Source organism: Rhinatrema bivittatum, chromosome 6, assembly GCF_901001135.1.
Source record: "Rhinatrema bivittatum chromosome 6, aRhiBiv1.1, whole genome shotgun sequence".
NCBI lineage: Eukaryota > Metazoa > Chordata > Amphibia > Gymnophiona > Rhinatrematidae > Rhinatrema > Rhinatrema bivittatum.
Window position 1 is genome coordinate 258,714,072 of NC_042620.1, and position 24,884 is coordinate 258,738,955.

The window sequence follows — 24,884 nt, forward strand, 5'->3', positions numbered from 1 at the left end:
GAGCACAGTAAGCCAACCCTTCCCTCCCTCCCCCCCCCCCAGCAAGTTGCTTTTCTGCGGCCCGCCCCTCGCCTGTGCTACGAATGAAAAGCTTGGAAACAAATCGCCGCAGCTTTTGAGAGATGTTGGCTTACTGTGCTCATCTTATCTCCGAGTGCAGAGTGCAGGCTGCTGCTCAGCCCTTCCCCTCCCCCCCCCCCCCCCCCCCCCCAGGCCAGCTCGTGAGCTGATCAGGCAGCGCGGTGACCCGAGATGGGGAAGAAGACGGTGCGGGAGCTCTTGGTGGACCACCTGGAAGAGCTGGAGGAGGTGCAGCTGCGCAAGTTCAAGCGCAAGCTGAACGAGGTGGAGCTGGAGGCGGGCTACGAGCACATCCCGCTGGGACGGCTGCAGAAGTCGGAACCCCCCCTGGACCCGGCAGACCTCCTGATCGACTACTACCTGGAGGAGTACGGGGTCCGGCTGGCCGTGCGCATCCTGTCCATGAAACAAGTGTCGACAGCCCTCATTATATATCCTAACAACTAGCTCTCCAGGTTAGATCTTACTTATATAAAGTGCGCTTCTGTTTGTGTCATTTCAACAGGTGCTAAAGCATTTTGGCATGCAGTTTGCCAAAGATTGTGTATTGTAAAAATATAACGCATGCTAAAATGAAACAAGCCAGAATAAATGGGAAAAGAAACGACATAAGCAGCAGAAAAATGAAATGCAACAGCATCAAACAAAATGTTTTTCCACACACACTAGTGTATGCATCCCACCAGACCAAACCATCTGCTTGCTTGCCCGTGTTGCTACTAGTACCTTTCACATTAAATAATCTTTGCCATTTTGTCAGCACCAGCGCTCACTGCCAACTCTAGCCAAGTGGAAAAGGACACTTACGCGCTTACTTACGACTAATGCAATATTGGTGCACGAAAAACAGGCGTTCGTGATTGTCTGCTTTTCTAATGTGCATCCATTCTCCTGGGCGCGTGACACAGTAGGAAAATGAGCCACTGCGTTAAAAAGGAGGTGCTGTGGCTGTGCATGGGTTAGGAAAATGGACGCTCATTTTTTTTTTTATGGTACTCCTTTTTTCAGTTTCTTTAACTTAATATTGCCATGATATTAAGTCGGAGAAACTACAGAAAAGCAGTATTTTCTGCTTTTCTGTTAACTTTTGGAGCTCCTCAAGACTTAATGCCAGTTCCGGGCCTGGCATTAATTTTGGAGAGTAAAAATGTGTGTGTCGGGCGTACATTTATCTTTTCCGTAAAGGGGGAATAGCTAATAGCCTCATCAACATGGCATTTACGTATGATGAGCGCTATTAGCTACGCACTGATTTGGATGCCCATTTTGGACGCATTAATCCCCTTATTGCATAAAGGGTTATGGACGTGCATCCAACCATGGGATAACCTGTGCGCTAGCCTGAGCGTACGGTCGTGCATTGGCCTGTTAGTTAGCATCTGCCCTAATATTATGTCATTTTCTCCTGCCACAAGCCAGGATATCACATCCTTGCTTGTCCAGGCTCTCACCCACTTGCTGCAGCCCATTTAATTATGGATATGCCTGCTTCGATTGCATACTCACAAGTGCTTACTAGGATGTTGTTACCTATATCAGGCACGTGCACCTGTCTTGCCTCCAAAGTCCAGGACAGTCCTGCATGAGAAAATTGTATTTCACTGCTGGACCATTTGGTGATGACTCTGATGAAACAATATCACTGTGAGACTGGAGGATTTAATAAATCAGATTGACAGACTAAAGAATGACAAATCACCAGGACTGGATGGCATTCACCCCAGAGTTGTGAAGGAACTAAACATGAAATTGTAGACCTATTTCTGATGATTTGTAACCTATCATTTAAAACAGCCACGGTATCTGGAGGATGGTCAATGTGATGCCAATTTTTAAAAAAGGCTCTGGGGGGATCCAAGAAACTATAGATTGATGAGCCTGGTGTTGATGCCAAACAAAATGGTAGAAGCTATTCTTAAAACCAAAATTACTGATCACATAGACAGACGTGGCTTAATGGGGAAGAGTCAACATGTTTTGCAAAAGGAAACCTTGCCTTAGATTTTTTTGAAGATGTAAAAAAAACCTGTGGATAAAGATGAGCCAGGTGACATTGAAAATACAAACATAAGTCCCTCGAGAGAAACTCCTCAGAAAATAGGGAGATCTTGGGAGAGGAGGCAGAGTCGCACTGTGGACTGGTAACTGGATAAAAGACAGAAAACAGAGAGTAGGACTAAATGTTCAGTTTTCAAAATGGAGAAAGGTAACATAGTAACTTAGTAATGATGATAGAAAAGGATGAAATGATCCATCCAGTCTGCCCAGCAAGCTACCCACCACACCATGCAGGTTACCCCTGTTGCACTCGGTGGACCCCTGGCCTGAGGCAGTACGGGAACTGACCACAGGGGGAGGAGCACTGAAGGAGACAGAGGCAGTGTAGATTTTCACCACTGGAAGCCTGAGGTCCCCCTGGGAGGAGCCCGTAGGGACCCAGGCTGCTGGGACTTAGGTGGGCCTCGTAGGGTCTCCTGGGAGAGTCTGAGTCCGGCATGCCCACAGGGACTGGAAGAGTGCTATCGGGTTCAAGGCTAGAAACAGGTTGGAGATAAGCAAACCAGAAGAGTGTTGGTGATGACAAGGCTAGGGACAGAGCCAGAATCAAGCAAGGTCAGGCGAGCAAGGTCAAGTCCAAGAATCAGTCCGAGGAGTGGTCAACGAAGCAAGGGTCAAGATGCAAAGGTCAGGCAGGGTCAAAGAACAAGCAGAGGTCTTGGGCAGGCGGCAGGCAGACGAGTCAGGAACAGGCCCTCCCAACCCGAGAAATCAGTTCACCAAGAAAAATCAGCCTCCCAAAGGAAGTACATCTTTTCTAGTCCATTGCATTGCCCATGGTCCCCGGCCATCAAGTGCAAGCAGGTATTCTCATACCAAGAATATTAAGAACTCTTCTGCGTGGTGATGGACGGTCGTCGCCATGTAGTTTGGTACCCAGCAGCCAGAAGATTGGTTTGAATGTCCTGGGGTAGAAAAACGAAACAGTTAGGCCAATAACCACAGTACATCTCATCAAAGGTGGTAGTGTTGGTAATCGAGGCCAGCCACTCCATTTGCATGGTAGAGGCTAGCCAACAGTACCAATCCCGTAGTGTGGGTTGCGTATCAGGCTCTATCCAGACAGTTAAAATCGAGCGACAGGCTAACATGACAGCAGTGTGGCCAAACATCTCCAGGGAGAGACAATAGGCAGACATGGACCCCCACAGCCCTGACAGGAGGAGCCTACCCGATTGGTTAATGGCAGACTTGATGCATTGGACAATGACTGCAGTTACCCCATGCCAAAAAGTCGTCAAGCTTGAGCAGGTGAAAAGCCGGTGAGCCAACGTGCCAGTTTCCAGATGGCATTTTATACATTTAGCTGACGGTAACCATCTCATGCGATATCTGCGAACATCATCACAAATAATGTGATGTAGTATTTTAAATTGAAGTTCTTGAAGGGTCAGATCTGGCAAGCTTTTATGCATGTTCCTGAAACCGGAGAGTAAGTAATTATTGGAGATATCTGCTGCCCAAGCTGTAGCCCAGAACTGTGCCAGTGAAGTGATGTGGTGGGGTGTGTGGTATTCCTTACTCAGACCATTCCAGCCTTTAATAGAGTTTTAGGTTAATGTGACATCGAAGATACGCTGGGCAAAAACGGATTCCAAATGGTAGGTCTTCTCCGTCCATCGGAAAGATTGGAGGTAGTGATGTGTTTGTAAGTAGGCGAAGAAATGCTTTGAAGGTAATTGGTAGTCCCATGCCAAGGATGCAAAGTCAATTACCGGAGAGTCTCTCAAGTAGAAATGAAAGATAAACGGTAGGCCTTTTTGCAGCCAGTCATTAAAAATGATGCTACAATCATACCCTGGTAAGAAGTTCTTATTCCCCAAAAGCGGCAATAGTAGAGATTAGGGATGTGAATCGTTTTTCTGACAATTGAAAATATCGGAAGATATTTTCAAACTCGTCAGAATTCGGGGGGGCCCCCGAACCCGATAGGAAAACCCCACGAAATTTTTCATGGGGTTCTCTTATCGTTTTGGGGGGGTGGGAAGAAAGGGCACTTAAAAATAAACCCCAAACCCACCCCGACCCTTTAAATTTAATTCTTTTACATCCCTCACCATCCCGACCCCCCCAAAATTTTTTTAAAGTACCTGGTGGTCCATCGGGGGTCCCGGGAGCGATCTCCCGCTCTCGGGCCATCAACTGCCATCCATTGCTCCTACCATGTGACAGGGGCCGGCCAATAGCACAGATACCCTGTCACATGCTAAGGGCAAAGGGCCATCAGCACCATTTTGATTAGTGGCAGCCGATGGCCCGAGAGCAGGAGATCGCTCCCGGGACCCCCTCTGGACCACCAGGTACTTTAAAAATTTGGGAGGGGGGGGTCGGGAGGGTGGGGGATGCGAAAGAATTAAATTTAAAGGGTCAGGGTGGGGTTTTTTTTTCGGCATGACACAGCCGATTAAAACGGGTAAGAATCGCAGGAACGAAGATTTCCCGAGGTTTTTACCCGAACTTGATACCGGAAATGAGTCCGGTACCGATTCACATCCCTAGTAGAGATACTGTGCCAGCCAGGCTTCCCTGAGCTCTGAGCCAGCGCCATGCTTGTCGACATGGTTGAAGAAGTCCTCTGGGTATCTCCAAGTTACGAAAGGTGGTATTATCAGTTTGTAATAAGAAAAGGGGGGACCAAGGAGAAGTCATACTAATTAGCAGACCATCTTCACAATAGGAACACCTGTCCAGAAGCCATTCCTCCAGAAAGCAAAGTTGACAAGCTGCATTGTACAACCAAAAATCTGGGAGGCCCATCCCCCCAGTGTTCTGAGAGTGTGATATTGCAGCCAAGCTTTCTTCCCCACCCAAATTAATTTTTGAAAGGATAATTGTAGCCAGCGTATGTCTTTGCTCATCAACCAACAGGGCAACATATGAAGCTTATACAGCAACTTTGGCACTATTACCATTTTAAGTAAAGCACAACGCCCAAATAGAGATAGAGGTAGCGATGGCCAGGCCGTCAATTGGGCACCTAAATCAGCCAGTGTGCTTTTTATATTAAGATCATAAATGGCCGATATGTCCCAAGGGATTCACACCCCCAGGTATTTAAGCTTGTTCGGGGCCCACTGGCCCCCTGGCCAATTTTGTTGTATTCGAAGGTCCAACACTAGGGCCTTGAACTTGGAAAAATTTATAGTCAACCCCGCAATATCTGTGAATTGAGAAAAGAGCTTGATAATGACCGGGATGCTCAGTCTAGGTCTGCCCACAAACAATAAAATGTCATCAGCGAACATTGCTAGTTTCAGTTGATGTTTCCCTATACCTAAGCCCCAGAACGCAGCTTTATGGCCAACGGCTCTAATGCCAAAACAAAAAGATGGGGAGATAAGGGACACCCTTGTCGTACTCCACAGTGAAGGGGAAAAGGCTCAGTTAGGGCACCATTGATAAGAAGCTGGGCACTAGGGTGATGATAAAGCACTCCCAACCAGGTGAGAAAGTTACCTGTGAAACCATAATTATGTAAACTCCAAAACATGAAAGAGAGTTAAAGGCCTTTTCGGCATCAAGACTCAGAATAAGGGCTTCAGCTCATGGGTAATAACGCAACAATCAGCCTCCGGACATTTTTTACCCCTTGTCTCCCTTTTATAAATCCCCTTTGGTCCGGGAGAATGATAGATGGCAATATAGTGTTCAATCTAGCCGCAAGGACAGCCGCTAAGATTTTTAAAGCACAATTAATAAGCAATATTGGGCGATAGGATCCCACCTCTTGGGGGTCTTTCCCAGGTTTCGGGAGGAGAACAACTGTCGATTGATTTTCAGTATTGCTGATTGACTGACCCAAAACCAAACTATTATAATACAGCTTTAACACGGGGAGCACAGGAAACTGCAAGTTCTTGTAAAATTCAGGCCCTAATCCGTCAGGTCCCGCAGCCCTCCCAAGCTTTAGGCCGTGGATAACTGCATAAATCTCATTATCCACAATGGGGTCGTTCAGTAATTGCAGCTGATGCTTGGTTAATTTAGGCCAGGGAAGGTTTTGAAAAAAAGCTGCTGAGACCTCTGGGTTACTAAATTTCGCCCCTTAAAGGCCGCTATAGTACTCATGGAATTTTGCCGCAACGTCTTCGGCAACATTTTGATAAGTCCCATCCTTGCCCTTTATACTGGTAATTAGTGACTTGGTTCCTCGAGCCCTGACTAGATTGGCTAATAATTTACAGGGCCTATTCCCGTATTTATAGAGCTGGTACTTGTAATACCGTAGTGATTTAGAGGCTCGCTGGTATAACGGTGCGTTTAAAGCTTTCGCTTACTGCACTCCAACATCGCATGTATATGATTTAATTGTGCCCATTTTAATTCAGTAGTTAAGTGGAGAATTTCCCCATTACATTGTCGGTTTTGGGTAGTGACATATGCGATGATATGGCCCCCTCATGACCGCCTTCCCTGCCTCCCACATAACCGCAGAATCAACTTCCGGGCTGGAATTTAAGCACACATACTCCTCCCAGCGCTCCTTTAAATACTGGTGAAAAGTTTTATCAAGCATCAAGCCTGGGGTCATGCGCCAAGAAAAGGGAGGTTTAGGGGTCCGCCCCAGGGTCACACTGACGGACAATGGTGCATGATCCGATAAGGCGATCGCGCCTATGGTGGCATTGGTTACCCTTGAAAAAAATAAATCAGAAATCAAAAAATAATCGAGACGCGAATAAGAACCATGGGGATGGGAGTAAAAGGTGTAATCCTGTTCTCCTGGGTGTAAGACCCTCCAAATATCCAGTAGGCGTAATTCCCGGCAGACCAAGTGGACTCCCAAACAGTAGTCATTAGGTTCCACTGACTTGGGGGGCTTACAGTCCTCCTGTCTATTCATTACGATATTAAAATCTCCCCCCAACATGAGGGCACAGTTAGAAAGCTCGGCCAAAATGCCCACTGGATGAGTAAAAAAATCATGCGAGTACACATTTGGGGCGTACACATTACACAGAGCTAACCGTTGTTGATTACACTCCCCCTGGACAATAACATACCGGCCTTCTGCGTCATGCCACACTCATTCCGAGTGAAAGGGCAATTGCTTGTGGATTAAAATTGCCACACTTCGTTTTCGGGATGAATAAGAAGAGGAGAAGCACTGCCCCACTCTCTCCCTTTGTAGCTTGGCGTGCTCTCCTGCTGTCAAGTGAGCTTCCTGTAGAAACACCACTTGCGATCCCAGGTATTTGAAAGCCGCCAGCATTTTTTTTTCCTTTTAATAGGGGAATGAATGCCGTCTACATTTAAAGAAGTAAATTTTCTAGTAGCCATGTTACATAGTTAGGCAAGGATCTGCCTCTGGAAGGCACTTCACAAAAGTTAATATCTTCAGGAATCCCTCGGCTCCCCAGCCTGAGCCTCCGGGATCACATGGTACAGACATCTGTTTAGGCCATAAGGTAAACATTTGTGACAAGGACCGCTGTACTATAATGTGTACTCCTCGTGAGTTTCCTTCCCTTCCCTTCCCACCCCAACCCTTCCCCCAACATCTATATCCATGCATACCATTCATACACATACACACACACAATCCAGTATATCATAACTCGTAGCTCTAGGAGGCTCGAGATGTCAGCGCCCCTCGTTGTAAACAGGTCACGCCAACACCTCCCTCCCCCCCTTCTCCAAGTGTATAACATTTCCAACGTAGTTTCCAAATAACAGCTCATAAAAGTGTAAACCATCAGAATAAAGTAGAATTGTTTACCCAAAGCACTCAGACCTGTGCCTAGCCAGGCGTAAACAGAATCTCCCCCGTAGTGACAGAGATGCCCCGACCACTCGCTGACCCCACACCTAGAGAGTCCAAAGTCATTCTCCAGGCTGCAACTTCCAGGCCAGTGAGCCGCAGGGGATAAGAATGTAGGGTATCCCACCCGTCAGACTATTGGTATGGAAAGTTATAGCCAAGATCAAGCTAGAGCACAGACAGCATGTCAAAATCCGAACAGCAGGTCAAAATCCAAACATTATTCATGATCAACCTCCATTACGCTACAGAATACAGATGAACATCTGTTGGCCAGTTGAACTGCTCCTAAAACTCAGCTGGCATACCAAACCCGTTGAACTCTAGGCAGGTGGTATCCTAAGGACTCGCCTCCCGAACAAGAGTCGCTAGAAAGCGTGACGCGTCTTCCTTTTTGGCAAAGAATATGGTCTTATTATCATATTGTATGCGTAGCTTGGCAGGATAAAGCAAAGGGAATTCCCCGCTTATGCAGTTTGGTACACGTCGGGGCCATGGCTTTTCGCTGTGCAGCCACTGCCGCAGAAAAATCATTAAAAAGCAAGATGCGGCTTCCCGAGTAGTCCAGCGCGGGCTGCTTTCTATACTCTCTCATAAGTTGAACTTTATGCAGCCAGTTGAGTATACGAGCCATTATAGGCCGCAGTCTGCTGCCCACCTCTCGGACCTGGCCCACCCAGTGAGCCCTTTCGCAGCGCAACTTCCCTGTAATGTGAGCCAGGCCTAGTTTATTTGGGAGCCATTCTTCAATAAACTGATACAGCTCACTCTCAGGTACCAACTCTGGCAGTCCCTCAATCTTAATGTTATTTCGGCCATTCCTATTCTCTTGGCCCTCCAGTCGCTCTACTAACATTGCCTGTTGCTCACTGAGAAGCTGCACTTGCCTTTCTGTTGCCACAAGGTAGTCATCCTGCTCCCCCACACGCTGTTCAACACCATCTAATCTTTTGGCCTGGCCTTCAACTGCGCTCTTAATATCGTCCATGGCAGATTGTAGTTTAATTAAGTGCTCATCTAGGGCAGCCGAGACCCAGGAGGAGATCTGAAGTAGCACGTCTTCTGAAACCGACGCAAGATGCTTCACGCTGTCTGCCCTGCTCGCCATCTTGGGTGGGTGGCTCCTGCGCTCTGTGCTGGCTTTGGAACGGCGGTGGCACATTCCACGCTCCACGACCTCCAATCTCCTCGGCGATTTTGACCCAGAGGAAGTCCTACTCGAATGGCCACAGATGGGAACGTGACAGTCTGATTCCCCAACTAATAGTAGAAGATTCGAGGTCAGCGACGCCCGGAACAAGGACAACACAGGCTGATAAGAGCCTTTTAAGTAGTACTCACAGGTATCAGGGGTCAGTAATCACCTGAAAGAGCGTGATCAGATAGCTCCGTACTTAGGCCTCCCTCCGGAGTCCGTCAGCACCAGAAAACCAAGAAACCAGTTTGTAGAGGAGGCACTCCCCCGGCAGTGCAATGTCCCGTTCTGTTTCTTTCCTCCCCGATCACTGGCGTTCCACTAAAAGTTCAGGTCCTGAAGAGGCCCCCCCCCCCGCACAGACCGACCACGAGCTCACAGGCAGATTCAGTAAGGCAGTAGGAGAGACGCACATGGGCGGCCGCCATCTTGCTCATGTTGGGCTGTGCTCCGTTCTGTGGCGGTCGTGGTCCTCTTCCATCAGCCCTGCACCGGGAGACTGTTTGCACCAGCATGAGCCCTTTAAATAGCCTCTTAGGTCCAAATGCTGCAGGATTGCTCACTTTGCCAGGTTGTTATGAAAAGCAGAGCCCCCGAGCGGCCGCCATCTTGGCCACGTCGAGCCCGGCTCCGTTTTGCGCTTTTCCCGCCGCGGTCATTGCCTGCATCCCACGGTGCGCTGACAGCAACAGCGAATGCACAAAGCCTTTAAAGGAACTCCCCGGCAAGAGGCATCAAAATTTGGCGCCGCTGCATAAATTTCAGAGGAGGTTTGGGGGGGGAGTGGGGGGGGGCCGCGGAGTTCACTCGGCAGACATCCGTGCGGATGATGTCATCGCCGGAAGAGAGAAAATTCTTTTCACTCAATGCACAATTAAGCTCTGGAATTCATTCATAGGATGGTTAGGGCAGTAGTGTAGCTGGGTTTGAAAAAGGTTTGAACAAATTCTTGGGGAAGAAATCAGTAAACTGTTATTAACCAATGGAGAAATGACTTACCTGATAATTTTGTTTTCCTTAGTGTTGACAGATGGACTCAGCATCCCACCCATGGCTGCCGTTACTCATGGACTTCTCGGGGGATTCACGGGTAAGCCATGCTTTCCTTCAGCTAGGACACTCATCCTACCGGGTGTCGATGTTTCTCGGTTGAGGGCACTGGCAGTCTCCAGCTATAACCAATTCAACCGGTTCAAATTTATGATGGCATTTTTATATACCGACATCCGTTTGCACATCGTATCGGTTTACAATTAACTTAGAACTAATAGGCAAGGCCTTTACATGGAATGGTAACTATAGTTAACAAAGAAAACAAGAAACAATTACCAAAAGAGGAAAACTAGTTTACAAAAATTTACAAGAAATAATCAGTGAACAATGTCACAAAGATTTCAGATAACAATCATGTGGAGGGATTGGCGGACGGGTAGGCCTGTAGAAAAAGCCATGTTTTTAATTTTTTTTTTTAAATTTAGGGGTGGATGTCTCTGTGCGAATATCTGGAGGGAGGGAGTTCCAAAGAGTGGGGCCGGCGAGGGAAAAGGCTCTCTTCATTGTGGAGATCAGTTTGTAGGGTTTGATAGAGGGAGTGCAGAGTATTCCTTGAAGGGCAGGACGGGTGGGTCTTGTGGAGGAGCGAGGAAGGAGAGGGGGGCAGAGCCAGTTATCCAAGTTATAAAGTTAATCAAGTTATTCAAATTATTCAGTCACACATATATCCACAATGCTTTGAGGAGAATACTGAAGAGATGCACTTCCTGCAGGGGTATATGTATTAGGGGCTGACGTCAGATTGAAATCTGATCAGTCTCCAACTGCTATCAGGAGTACACTATACCCCATTGGTCCTGAGTCCATCTGCTACAGGCTAGGAAAATAGACTTAAAGAAATAGTCATGACTTATCACTGCATGGGATCTACTTAGTTTTTGGGTACTTGCCAGGTTCTTATGGCCTGGATTGGCCACTGTTGGAAACAGGATGCTGGGCTTGATGGACCCTTGGTCTGACCCAGTATGGCAACTTCTTATGTTCAGAAAGAAAGTGGCAGAAATGGACAGGCTTTCTCTGTCAGGGATCTGCCCCACTTGTCCTGCCCCTGCCCAGACATTAGGCCATAGTTTGTGCTGACTCAGCAACAATGCAGGAGATTTTTTTTTCTGCTTTACAGCCTCTGCTCAGCTTCTGTGGATTCCCCTCATGGCAGTGAATCTTTCTCGCCCACTTTTTACCTCCCCTCCCCACCCTCTGCCCTCCGTCCCTGGCATCGGCAGAATGTCTGCTCCAGCCCTTTTCTCACACCCCTCCCTGCCAAGGCTGCCTTCTTTGTTTCCCTCCCATGTAGCATATTCAGGAAAGGTGCTGGGGTTGATATGGGCCCCGTGGGAACCTGAGGAGAGGGAGTGAGACTAGAGAGCGCACAGCAATGAAGAAACCAGTTCCTCTGCGCCTTCCTGAGTGACTTCCTCCCTGGCTGACTGAAGGAGGGGGGCTGAACCGTGTCTCTGTGTTTTTCTATTACTGCTTCCTGGCAGAACATTTCTTACTGGCACTCCCTACACGACCATGGCCTGCAGCACTGCTTCTTATGTTCTTAGCTCTCTGTCAGAGCTGGCGTAAAGTTACCAGGGCTAATGTTAGTCCACGGGGCCGAACCCAGAGTTTATGATGCACGGGTTTTCTGCACATAAAGCAGGTTTTATGTGCAGGGAAAATTCTTTGTGCACAAGTTCAGCTTATGCAGAAACATCATGCTTTTAGCAGGTGTGTAAAGAAAAGAAACCCTGTGCTGAATTTCAGTGCACAGTTTTAATGCTCAGTTTATTGCAAGTTGGTTGATCCTTAAGTAGCTGGTGCTTTTTAAAGCCACGGCTGCCTTCCCGTCAGTTGCACTTGCCGGCAGCTGCCTGGCATCTCAGGGGGTGGGTTTTTTAAAAAAAATATTATTATTTATTCCCTTCTCTTTTCCACAGAAAAAAAATCTGAGACCTACTTGTGGCCTTCCCGGAACAGCTCATCAAGCCAAAAATAAACTGACTGGGGAAGGGGGGGGGGGGGGAGTGGGATGCCAGGGTCCCAGGGAGTGGTGATCCAGTCAGCGTGCTTCTGTGTCTCTTTCTCAGACCCTCCTGCAGACAATCAGCACCACCAGCGCTTGACCTTCTTTTAACTCTGAAGCCGAGCCAGGTAACCTCCGTTTTTCTAATTCTGTTTATTTCTCAGCATCCCTTTTGGCTTCTCACAGAGGAGGGAACAAGAGACCTTTGACTGACAAAGAGTGCTCGCATCCTCTAATATATATATATATATATATTTGCTTTCCAAATCCCCCAGAACTTGTTCAGCTTAAACAGGTCATTGGAAAGCTGAAATACAGAACTACATGTTGTTACTATTCGCAACTCCAGCAGCACTGGAAGACAGACCTAGCCACTGGTTATCTCAGATTTGATAAAAATATTATCATTTAAACAAATGGAACTGTTTCTGTAATGAGTGCTTGCACGAGCAAATTGCATAGTTAAAACAAAATTGCTAGTTACTGTCAGGAAAAGTAAGCAGTTGCAGTTACTATAGCACAAATAACAAAACTAGTTGCTAGTTAAAGAAATAAAGTTATTATTACTAGGCTCCATAAAAGTGAAATAGCTAGTTATAGTTGCCAGTTGGTTACTTAAAAATTCAAAGAGCAAACTAACTAGTATTAGCTAAGTTTCTAATTATTTTACTGCTCTATGCTGGAAACAGATTTATAAAGAATAATTTTGAACAAATATGCCAGGTGCACGCTCTGCATAAGAGGAACAGCCAGGAAGTAAGGGTTGGTCTGAAGTTCACAAACAGATTTTAAAAAGTGAAATATGTGACTCTTTAAATCTGTGCTCCATCAGCCATTCAATGTATCACTGATTTTAGAATGCACGGAAAGTGAAAGAATTGTATCCTGTCCACAGAAGTTACCTAAAAATTATATTTGATAAAAAAAAAAAAAAAGGAATTACACAGCTTACTGAAGTAGAAAGTAATCATTTACATTATTTAAGGAAAAATTAAGTAACTTAGAGGCCGATATTTAGCACTGCTTAGCTGGATAAATAGCGACTTATCCAGCTAAGTGGCAGCCTCTGAATATCTAGCTATGTTCAGTGGGCACCACTTCTCTGGATAAGTAGGATAGCTGGATATCTTGGGAGCAGGCAATGAGCGGATCAGGGTGGGATAAGTGCCTATATTCAGCCTTATCTGATTAAGTTAACCAAATAAGTTAGATCTGCTCAATAGCAGGTCTAAAGCTATCCAGACCCAACTTAACCGGCTACCTAGAACTTACCTGGTTCTATTCAGCAGCATAGCCATGCTGTTGGATATCCTTCTAAATTACCTGCATAAATTAGAACCGGATATCTTTGAATTCTGGACCCTCAGTAATTAGTTACCTGCCAACATACTGGGCAGATCCAGACGCCTGGGATGTTTCTGTGACTTGTTTTATTGGCAGCAGATTGATTCAAGCTGCATGAAAACGTTTTACGAGTCATGGCTGTTTTATGTGACTTTGATGAAGGTCACACAGGGAGGTAGAAGTGTAATCAGGTGTCACAGCTGTTGAAGGTCATATAATGTGAGCTGCTGATAGTATATTGGAGCAGGAACCCAGGTCTGCAGGTGTTGCAGCTTTGTAGGCTGCCAGCAAACTTACCAACATTGCAAAAACGTCAGTGCTCAGCTGCTCTGGAAGAGTGAAAAACGTTGGTGGCTTTGACCAAGGGAGAGCAGCGTCTAATTATAGCCTACCTATCTTTTTTTAACTCACAGTGCCACATGCCACTGTGCATGCCTGGCATCCCCACACCCCTCCCCCGTCATCCCAGAATCCCAAACCTGGGAGAACAAGGGGAAGAGGACTGGCACTTTTATAACCCAGCAACTTAACATAGGCAAAAATAAGTTTGTCAAAATTTGCTGACACAAGTTTCACATAGCTTATTGTGCGAGAACCTTATGCAGCCACCGCCTGTCCCAGTAACCAGGGGTAGAGGGGGGCATGAGTCCTGCTTAAATAGACTTATAGATGTTTAAATGCACACTCGATGGCAAGGAACACAGCGTTACCATAAAAAGGCAAGCCACACAGCGGGCAGGGGTTCCCAAGGGTTTGCGTGGATTGTTGAGGTATAATAATTGCATTATAACAAAAAGAAAATACCGTCTATGCACAGTCACTGTTTCTATTCTTACTGTTGAGTAGATGTCTCCTTTCTCCCAGCTCCTCAGAGCTAAGCTGCTGCTCTCTTACTCAGAGCTCTGAAATGAGCCTTGGAGAGCACTGAGGAAAAATCATTTTGTTGAGGACAGAAAGGACGCCATCTGTGTCCAGCCCATGTCAAAATCCTGCAGCTGCTTCCCTTGTCTCTTAAGAGCATGTCCGCTGGCATCTTAGGTATGCCAGCACTCAGCTTCCTCCTCCTCACGGTTCCCATATGTGGACCGTACTGGAAAGATGGGGAAACAGCGCTTACTGGATCTCTGACCACCCTTCCGATATTTCAGGCATCTTTAATCCTGTTGGCTCTCTCAGCTCTCAGGGAGAAGTCTCTGGAAACTCTTTTACAGCCTGCATACAAACCATGTTTAGGAAGCGGAGGAGTAGCCCAGTGGTTAGAGCAGCAGGCTACAAAACCAGCGTTCAGATCCCACCTGCTGCTCCTTTTGACCCTGGGCAAGTCACTTCACCTTCCATTGCCTCAGTACAAACTCACAAGGCAATGCATCAAGCCATGATAGAGCTCTAATGCATTTTAAACAGCATATATCATGCAATATGTGCTGTTTATTGTGTGATATGGCCTTAGTGCAGAAATATACACAATCATTTGCATGGCTCTGCCCAGATTCTCTCCCCTGTTATGATAAGCTGCTTTGCATACAATTTGTATGCATGAATTTTGCAAATCCACGCAAAGCAGCTCATTAATAGGCAATTTCATGTGAATAATTTATCACAGCTGACTTAGATGAGGCTATTAGCTATTCAACCCAGATCCAAAAAAAATAAATGTACCCCCAATCCGCACATTTTTACACTCAGAAATGAATGCCTGTCTGGAGCAGGCGTTAATATCTGAGCAGCCCAAAAAAGTGTACAGAAAAGCAGAAAAAAATGAGCGTCCTTTTTTCCTAAACCTTGACAGCCACCCGACAGCCACCTCTTCTGGTCGCCCGCTGCCAAGGAGGCGCTAGGGGGGCGCATGTTTGTCCCTAGCACCACCTTGGCAGCATGACCCCTCATTTAAATATTATATCATGCACCCAGGAGAAGTGGCTGTGCGCGCGTTGAAACAGTGGGCGTCCAAAATGGACGCACATTTTTAGCACGTCTGTATTGTATTGGCCTGAGTCTCTGGGGCTGTTGGCTGTGTCTCTCACAGTTTGTACTCACTGTTTGGATGCCTTTGCTTTAGGGTACTGCTGACTCTTAAAGAAGATGCTGGGCACTCAGATGGCGAGTTCCAAAAATAAATTTACTGTAACTAAAAAATACTTCAAGTCCAATTAGCAACATAATTTTTCCAGTCGATCTTCTCACAATATTTAAACAGTCCCAAGGTGTCTCTTCCTCAGTTCTATCAGCTGAGTAAGTTTTCCCCCATAAAGGTACAAGAGTTTCTGGGCCACTGACACTGTGTCACCGGCCCATGAGCCACTGTCTCTTTAAGGGGGCAAACTCAGAAAGGACGCACCACTGCCGCAGCCACTAGTTGTTGGAGAATGGGCCAGGAGCTACAGACCCAGCATAGTGATGTGAAGCAAGCAAGAGGGAGGAAAGAGGGATCAGTTGCTCCAGGAAAAAGGAAGATCAAATAACCCGGTATCACATAGGTCCATATTCAGTGCCACTTAGCTGGATAAGCTGAAAATGGGCCTGGGATCAGTGGCTGCCACTTAGCCGGATTACTACTTATCCAGCTAAGTGGTGAGCAGGATAAGAGTGTAGCTGGGAGGAGCTGAGTTAACCGGATAATTTATCTGGCTATCTCCGATATTCAGAGTTAGCTGATAACTTATCTGGCTAAGGGGCCGATGCAATAAAATTTGTGGAAAGCGAGCACTGACTTTTCAGTGCCCACTTTTTTTAGCACTCGCATGGCGCCCGCAATGGAGGCGCCATGCAATAAACAAATTAGGGGATCGTGCTAGCAAGGAGGCGCTAGGGTAGCTAGCGCGACCTTAGCACCTCCTTGCTAATGCGACCCTGCGGTTACCGGCGGTCTGCCGGTTATGAACACCGATGCCGATAAACTCGGCGTCGGTTTTCATAACTGTAGTCAGCTGGATATGAAAAGCGACGCCGACTTTATCAGCATCAGTTTTCATTACTGCAGCTGGCCGGTTATGAAAACCGACGCCGAGCATATCGGCATCGGTGTTCAAAGTGGCGGGCAGAGGTTTTTTTTCTTATTTTTTTAACTTTAAAAAAAGTACAGAAAAGCAGTTTTTTCTGTACTTTTGTTCAGTGCGCTCAGCTATTAACACCTGTTGCATTAGGGGTTGGATTAGCACCTATTTAACCCGCATCCGACAGTGCTGAGCGCACTGTATTGCATTGGCCCCTAAGTGTGCTCATCCTGTAGACCTGTCCTACAGTTAGCGGAATAGACTTATGTGGCTAACTTTAGAATAGCCAAGTATATCTAGAGTGGAGCAGTAGCCTAGTGGTTAAGTCCAGGATCAGGCATTTAGCCTGGTCTACCTTAAGAAGCCACAAGGGAATCCTGCTTGCAGGGAGTATCCACCTGGGAGAGGGATAAGACACCAGGGCCCAGAAGGAAAGAGACACTCCAGATGTTAGGAGGAGGCAGGAGCTTTGGTTAAAGTTATTTATCTGAAGGCACTGCTGAGATAAGCAGGCTCTTGTGTGATTTTTGTTAGTAAATAATAAAAGTCTGTAGAAAAAACAACCATAGTCCAGTCTAGTTTGTCTTCTGACAGCCAAAGACTGCTCATTCTGTATTACATATGGGGTCATTCAGAGGGATGTTCCTGCTCTAAGCGCCTGCACAGACAGGGGATTCACACTAGCAGTAAAGACAGGAAGAAAATGTTTTGGGTTGTTTTTTTTTTTTAAAGCAGTTTATCTATGCTCTAATTGTTTTCACGGAGCAGAGATCTGCTCTAAAGCAGCAGCACAGGGCAATGAACTGTGTTTAAATATTCTTGGAGCTTGGGTAGAGCTGCAGTTGTGAGGTAAAGTACAGCAGTTAAAGGGGGGGTTAACCCTGCCTGTACAGACAGGAGAAAAAAATTGTCAGAGCCAGACAGGCTAGGATTTTGGGTTTTTTCTGTTGAAAAAGGCAAGGAACTGCTGCATGAAAAGCCTCTGTAGTGCCAAGGTTTATTAACTGACATGGAGCAAATAGTGCTGTAGTTGGTAGGCTGAATGGTGGTTATTATGTCATAGAATACACAACACACTTATTTATAACTATAGAAGTTTTACTTATAAGTCTGAGAATAGGAAATGAAAGCATACAAGATTAGATTTTGCATTAAGAATATATACAAAGATACTTCCCCTCATACCTTCCAGTCGGGCCGATTCAGTAAAGTCTGCGGGAGAGCGGGCAAACGCTCGCTCTCCCAGCGCGTGCACAGGCCACTCGCCTGTGCACGCGATTCAGTATTTAAATGAGGTCTGGTGGTAGAAACGGGCAAAAGGAGGCGCTAGGGACACTAGCGCGTCCCTAGTGCCTCCTTTTGGCCTGGAGCGGCGGCTGTCAGCGGGTTTGACAGCCGACGCTCAATTTTGCCGGCGTCGGTTCTTGAACCCGCTGACAGCCACGGGCTCGGAAACCGGACGCCGGCAAAATTGAACGTCCGGTTTTCAACTCGACAGCCGTGGTCCGACTTCAAATTTAAAAAAAATTTTTTTTTAACTTTTTTTTACTCTTCAGGATCTCCGACTTATATCGCCATGATATTAAGTCGGAGGGTGCACAGAAAAGCAGTTTTTACTGCTTTTCTGTGCACTTTCCGGTGCCCGAAGAAATTAGTGCCTACTGCATTCCCTATTGCATTCCCTAAGAAAAACAGGACTACAAGTCCCTGCATACTGTGAAGTAAAACCAGGACGATCAATCTGCTGTGAAAATCTGGAGCCAGTTGACAACCCTAGGTGGAAAGGGGATATCAGATGCTCTAGGGGTTATGGGGTGAGTTCTGGGGGAGAGAGGGCAAGGGATATGTCAATTGCTCCTGGGGGAGGTGGGGAGGGAGTTGCTGGGCAGGGCAGGGAACAGATATGTCAGTTGCTCCAGAGTGTGTGTGTGGTATGTGTGTGTCAAATGTTGGAGGGAGGGGTGTGTCAATTTCTCTGGGGCATGTGTTTATGTGAGTTAGTGGTGGATGGTGGTGTGTCAGTTGCCCCAGGATGTGTGTGTTTTGAGAATGAGGGTGCCAGTTGCACCTAGTTGTGTGTGTGTGCTGCTGGGTGAGGAAGGGGGGGGGGGGGGGTCAGTTGCTCCAGGGTATTTGTGTTTCAAGTGTGTGTGTGTGTGTGTGTGTGTGTGTGTGTGAGAATTGCCTGTGGGGGAAGGGATGTGTCAATTGCTCCAGTGTGAGTGTGTGTGTGTGTTTGTTGTTGGGGGCAGGGAGGGGGATATTAGTTATGTGAGCTGCTGCGGAGGTGTGAATGGGAGAGGGAGTGTCAATTGCTCCAGAGTGTATGTGAGTATATGTGTTACTTGAGGATGATGGGAAGGCATGCGGTTAATTGCTCCAGAAGCATGTGTATTTTTCAGGAACAACTGCAGGGAGGGGGAGTAGAGGGTTTGGTGTGGGTGCACATGCTACAAATCTTCCCCCTAAAAATTGCTCCCTCTTGGCAGCTCTGAGTTAGGTTGAGTCTTGATTCTCCCGTAGAGCCAGATAAGACTTAAAGTAATCTCAAAAGGTGGGTTTATATCAGTTGGGTAAAGCCGCATGAATCAAGCCTCTGCCCCATCAACCGTCTATAAGAAAAACAGGCAGTGCAGTGAGTGGGAGGATACTCTGTTAAGACACTGTTTCCTCTTTCCTTAATGCCAGGCATTTTTTTAAAACGAAATCTTTATTGAACTTCTATAAACCAAAAGAATGCCACCTAATAGAAATCCATCAGATACAGCAGTAAAACCTCAGTTACAGCATTGTACAAAAAGTATAAATGTGCACACAAGATTTGTCACTCCATACATCAAAATTATACTTTATATCCAAATATAAAACTGAGTCTCAGATCATATCAGAACAGATGAATAATTCACCAGTTTTTTTGTGCAGTTCTGGTCACCCCCATCTCAAAAAAAGACCGCGGACCTAGGAAAGGTAAAGAGTTGGAACAGCTCTGGTACGATGAGAGGCTATGGAGGTTAGGGTCTTCAGCTGGGAAAAGAAATGGCTGAAAGAGTACAAGATAGAAGTTTCTAAACCCCTGAGTGAGGTGGAATGGGTCAATTAAAAATACAGTTATTCACCCTTCCGTAAAACAAGGGGACACTCCACGAAACTAACAACCAGCAGATTTTCAACAAAATAGTAGAAAGTTCTTTTTCACTCCACGCACAGTCAAGCTGTGGAATCTGTTGCCCGAAGCCGCGGTCAAAGTGACCAGCGTAACGGGGTTTAAAAGAGGTTTGGACAAGTTAGGCTAAGGAAAGTTGCTGCTATCTCGGGGAGTAACAAGAAACAGATCACAGATCTACTTCCTGGGATCTGCCAGATTCTTATGAGCTGGATTGGCCACTGTTGGAAACAGGATGCTGGGCTTGATGGACCCTTGGTCTGACCCAGCATGACACTTCTTATCTTCTTATGCACTTAAAAAGGACCCACAAAACATCAAACAGCCGCAGGGTTTTCTAGGAATTTTAAAGCAGAACCATTGAGTTCTGCATGCTGCTGTTATTTTTACCCCTAACTTTGGCACTTAATAGTTTAATTTCCATCATTCTGCAAACCATGTGTTCAGTGTAGGCAATGTCTGATTTTTCTGATTTTCCAAGATCTCTTTATGTCCTGTCAAGACCCACTTCTTCACTAGATTAGTCCATTCCCCTCGTAAGAATAAGGGAAAAGTATATGAAGATACAAATCTTTACATCCTCTGGCAAACCAGCTCCTGCTATGCGTTTCACACATGCTGCTATATGACTCCAAAAATTCTGAATAACCGGACACAGTCATCTATCTATCTATACAACAAAAGAGAACACAAAAGCACTAATTGCAATTAGCTATTCTGCAAATTCAAAATAAAAAGATGTAAAAGCCCGTTCATAACCTTATTGAAATGTTGTGCTGCAACAATGTCAATCAGGCTTACATAAGTTTTTAATCATTACTGGCAAAAACATTCAAAATGTGATAAATTTAAAATAAATATGTTACCCAACTGCAGTGAATGAAACTTTCTCATCTACTGGTGAAAAAATAGTGCCTTGCAAGTCCCAACAATACTTTGCCAACTCCCAAAACGTTTTCAACATCCAGGAGGAATATTTGAGGACATATCACAAGCACTTAAAGCATCCATATTATTTTGAATATGAAACTCAAATTGAGAAATCCTGTTCACATTGGGGTAGATTTTAAAAGAGTTACGCGCGTAATATACGCGCGTTACCCTTTTAAAAGCCTCCTGTGTGCGCCGAGCCTATTTTGCATAGGCTTGGCGACGCGCACAAGCCCCGGGACGCGAGTATGTCCCGTGGCTTGAAAAAGGGGACGGGTCATGGGCGGGGCCGGAGCCTCCAGGCACAGTGGCCATTTGCCGCTGTGCCTGGGATCACGGGCCGGGCTGTTGCCGGCGCGCGCAACCTACGCGCAATTTAAAAATTAAAGGTAAGGGGGGGTTTTAGGTAGGGCTGGGAGCGGGTTAGGTAGGGGAAGTGAGGGGAAGGTGGGGGGGAGTGCGGAAGGAAAGTTCCCTCTCAGAGGGAACGGAGGAAGGCTGCATGGCTTGGCGCGCGCAAGTTGCACAATTGTGCACCCCCTTGTGCACGCCGACCCTGGATTTTATAACATGCATGCGGCTGTGCACGCATGTTATAAAATCGGGCGTAGATTTGTGCGCGCCAGGTTGCACGCACAAATCTATGCCCGCGCGTAGTTTTTAGAATCTGGCCCATTGCGTGGTATCCACAGCAGCAGTAATGCAACTGAATCCAACTTGATTGGCTTATAAGTATTCTAAAAGAAAATATCAGATATCAAAAAACATTCTTAAAATGTTCTCAACCATAAAAAATCTGAAACCCCACCTGCCTATCTGCACAAGCTATAGAGCCATCTTTCAATATTGCAGCCACCCCACAGTAAAAGCCAGAAGGCTTTTACTATATTGTTATGGGAACACTGGAGGCGGTCCCATTTCTGGGAGACTGTGTACCCTTCGGCCACGACATGACCACAGAGGAGCTCCGGGAAGCGTCGAGGCAGGCGAGGAGTGTCCAAGCGCAGGCTGAAAATGTAGAACCCTGACCTCTGCCGAACCTGATTGCATCAAAGAGATCCAGCAACGCAATGTTGGTCTCTGGGGTGGCCCTCAGGTCACTCGATAGCCCTTTCGGACCTGCCGTACAGAACAGCATATGCGACAGGATGGACAGAGGCTGAAGGGTGAAGACATCAGACTCAGACGAAGACTCAGGATACGTGGGGATACACACGAAGAGTCAGGATACTTGAAGGTTGAGTCGAAGACTTGAAGGTTGAGACGAGACTCAGGATACTTAAAGAATTGACACGAAGACGTGAAGAACTGAGATGGACTCAAGTTGCTTGAAGAACTGAGATGGACTCAGGTTGCTTGAAGAGAAGGACTCCTAAAGAGTCACAAAGATACTTGAAGAACTCGAATAGGTACTGCCACACTATGCACCCTACATAGCCAATTAAGGCTGGTCGCAGACCACGCTGATGGTTCCCAACTCAGGTTACTTGGAGGTTCCACAATGAAGACTCCGACGAGGCCTACACTGAGGCGCACCCTCCACAGCCAGTTAAGGCAAGGCACGGACCACACTAATACGATTCAGGCTATGCAGAGTTCATTCATATGGATAAGGCAAACGCAAGAGGCTCCGGACAGGATACAGGAAAAGGAGAAGGGCCTCAGGCCCTCGGAGTAAAAGGCTCGGCACGAAGCTCGAACAAACTCGGAGTGTGGAACCTGAAGCTTGCGGATTAAAAGCTGCAATCTTCTGGAGGCTTACGGTGCCGATGCAGAGGACATCTGGATAAGGAAGCTGAGGAAAACATATTAGGAACATCAGGATCTGGATGAACAAGACACAGGATCCGACGAGAGACCTTGATGAAGACGAAGACAAGGAATTCCAACATGGAACAGAGTGCCAACGAGAAGCAGGATGGAAGAGAAGTCCTAGGGAGGACTGGTTCCTTGCGAAGGCAACGAAGCAATGAAGACAGGCCCTTCTTATAGGGCTGAAGAGAGAATCCCCCGATGACATCACAGGAGCACCACTCCCTTGCTGGCCCTTTAAATATACAGAGGAGGCACGGCCCCGCACTAGGGAGATGGAAGTGGGCAGGACCTTGGAGAGCGGCATCCCTGCCACAGCAGTACAGGAGCTGGAACAGGCCACAAGGCAGGCCTGACGTGGGAGGCGGCTTCCTGCCGCGAAGAAGACGCTGAAGACGGCTCTCCCTACTGAGGCAAGACCGAGGATAAAGGCCCCTCTCCGTGGAGGGAACAAGGTAATGTTGGCAGCCTCTGGGCCGCATGGGAATGCTGTCGGTGGCCTGCTGGCCGCAAGGGCAGCACCCGGGCGGCTCCCTGTCACCAGGTAGAGTAGCAACGTCGGCGGTCTTCGGGCCGCACGGGATGTGGCGGTGGCACCCAGCCGCAGCATGGCAGGAAGAAGGTCAGTAGCTTCCGGGCCTCGTGGGAACGCCGTCGACTGCCTCCTGGCTGCGGCACAGCCCTGGAACGGCTCCAGCCGAGATGAGAAGGCATTGGTGGCCTCTGGCCGCGGGAAAAAGGAGACAAAACAGAAGGAAAAAAGAGAGGTGAGAGGCTGCCCGCGGCTCCAGCTGCGGGCAGAATCGTAACATATTCAGGCCCAAGGCATTATTAAGTGTTTAGCCAATCAATTTATAGCATTCATTTAAAGGGCCTACACCAACTGTTTGAAAAAAATAAAAACAAAACAATTGCCTATAGAAAAGCTTCGCACTCTGTAGCTATAACAAATCACCGATGTGTCAGCTATACCATGACCAGCATTCCCCTACCCCATCGTGGCCAAGCTGCCTCCTCTGAAACTGGGGATCTGGCTTTCCTTAGGCACGTGAGCATGCGCACTTGGCATTGATATAGGCCCTGCAGTAGCAAACCTAACTGTGGCACCGATGAATGACGTTGTTGCTCCTGTGCATTTAAACCCCAGCTGTCCCTGCTTCTGCCAGTGTTCATTGCTACTTGTGCCTGCCTTGCTCCTCGTCTTGTTCCAGTACCTGTCAGCCTCGCTCCTTGTCTTGTTCCTGTACGTGCCTACTTCCTCCTTGCCCTTGCCTTGCCTCAGCTCCTCACTTCGCCCTGCCTTTCTCTTATCCTTGCCCTTTTTGGTCCTTGGACTGTTCTCTTGGCTTGACCCATGGCCTGGTTTCTGATATTGCTTGATCTCTGCTTGCCTCAACCTTCTGCCTGGCCATTGTCTCCATCAGACTGCCGCCTGCCCTGATTCGGGACCGTTCTTCCTTCTGTGGACATTCGTCTGAGTCCTGCTGGCCCAAGAACCAAGAACCCAAAGCCACAACTTGCAGGGAAGGGGGATGATAGAGGTGAAGCTTCTCGGTCCTGCACAATAGTTGGGTTGGGCTGCTGTCGATGTGGACCCAGCTCATGCCTACGTGCTGGGTAGTGCCACAATCCAAGGACTCACATCCCGTGACAATAGCCAGGTTGAGACCATATGGATACATGGTTTTGCATCCAAATATAAAATGCTGTACCTATCTGTGTGGATGAAAGGAGACATTGCCCCCTCATCTAAGCAGTCGCCCGGATACAGCCAGGACCAGTGGATCTCCTCATTACAGCTTTTGAGAAGCCAGTATCACGGGATATTGCAGCCATGGAAGCCTCCCCAGTCTCTAGTTTTCACAATCTGACTAAACGGGAGTGAGCAGCCTGGGACTGGTTAAGATCAGGGCCGGTGCTAGCTGTTTCGCTGTCCTGTTCGGACAATTATTGTGCTGCTCCCCTCCCCTTTTATCAATCAGTCTCTGTCTTGGGCCCACCAAAAAAAGCCCAGCTCCTTCCAACAACCTAAACTTTAAAAACTGTCACCCCCCCACCTTTGGGTCTTCACCTTCTCCCCGAACCCATGGCCAGTGCAAGAGTATTAGGTGCCCTAGGCGAACCTTTAACCCACCCCCACCCTCTCTGCACACACAATTAAGGATTATGCATTTATAATAACAGATTTTACGTGAAAAAGAATATTCAAAGTACAGTCTTCTGAGGTAAAAATATCACAACATGTATATTATATGTACATGCACTGCTAAGGTGCCGACCAGAAAACCCTAGAAAAAAAAACACTTAGAACCGATATGGCATTAGGACTACTGTAACACGTGTTGGGTATGGGCTTGACCCTCAGAAAGTCATACGTAAATTACAATTAAAATATAATAAGCTTCCCATACCAAAATAGCACCAACTGCCAGCATTTAAAAAGTAAGAACCATATCAATGAGAAGGCAGCACTGCAAATATTACAC

General features: G+C 47.0%; 2 protein-coding genes across 2 annotated transcripts in view; both read left to right on the plus strand.

Annotated features, from left to right (window-relative positions):
• Positions 1–185: 185 nt before the first annotated feature.
• PYDC1 (pyrin domain containing 1) lies at positions 186–10,179 on the plus strand. The gene is made up of 2 exons (XM_029604938.1): positions 186–536; positions 10,117–10,179. The coding sequence occupies exon 1, from the start codon at positions 253–255 to the stop codon at positions 526–528; it is 276 nt and encodes a 91-aa protein (XP_029460798.1). The 5' UTR covers positions 186–252; the 3' UTR covers positions 529–536; positions 10,117–10,179.
• Positions 10,180–12,133: 1,954 nt separating this feature from the next.
• The window catches only part of TRIM72 (tripartite motif containing 72), a 40,109-nt gene continuing 27,358 nt past the window's right edge, over positions 12,134–24,884 (plus strand). Inside the window, exon 1 of the mRNA XM_029606920.1 lies at positions 12,134–12,284. The gene's annotated coding sequence lies outside the window, so the exon portion shown is untranslated. The remainder of the gene's footprint in view (positions 12,285–24,884) is intronic.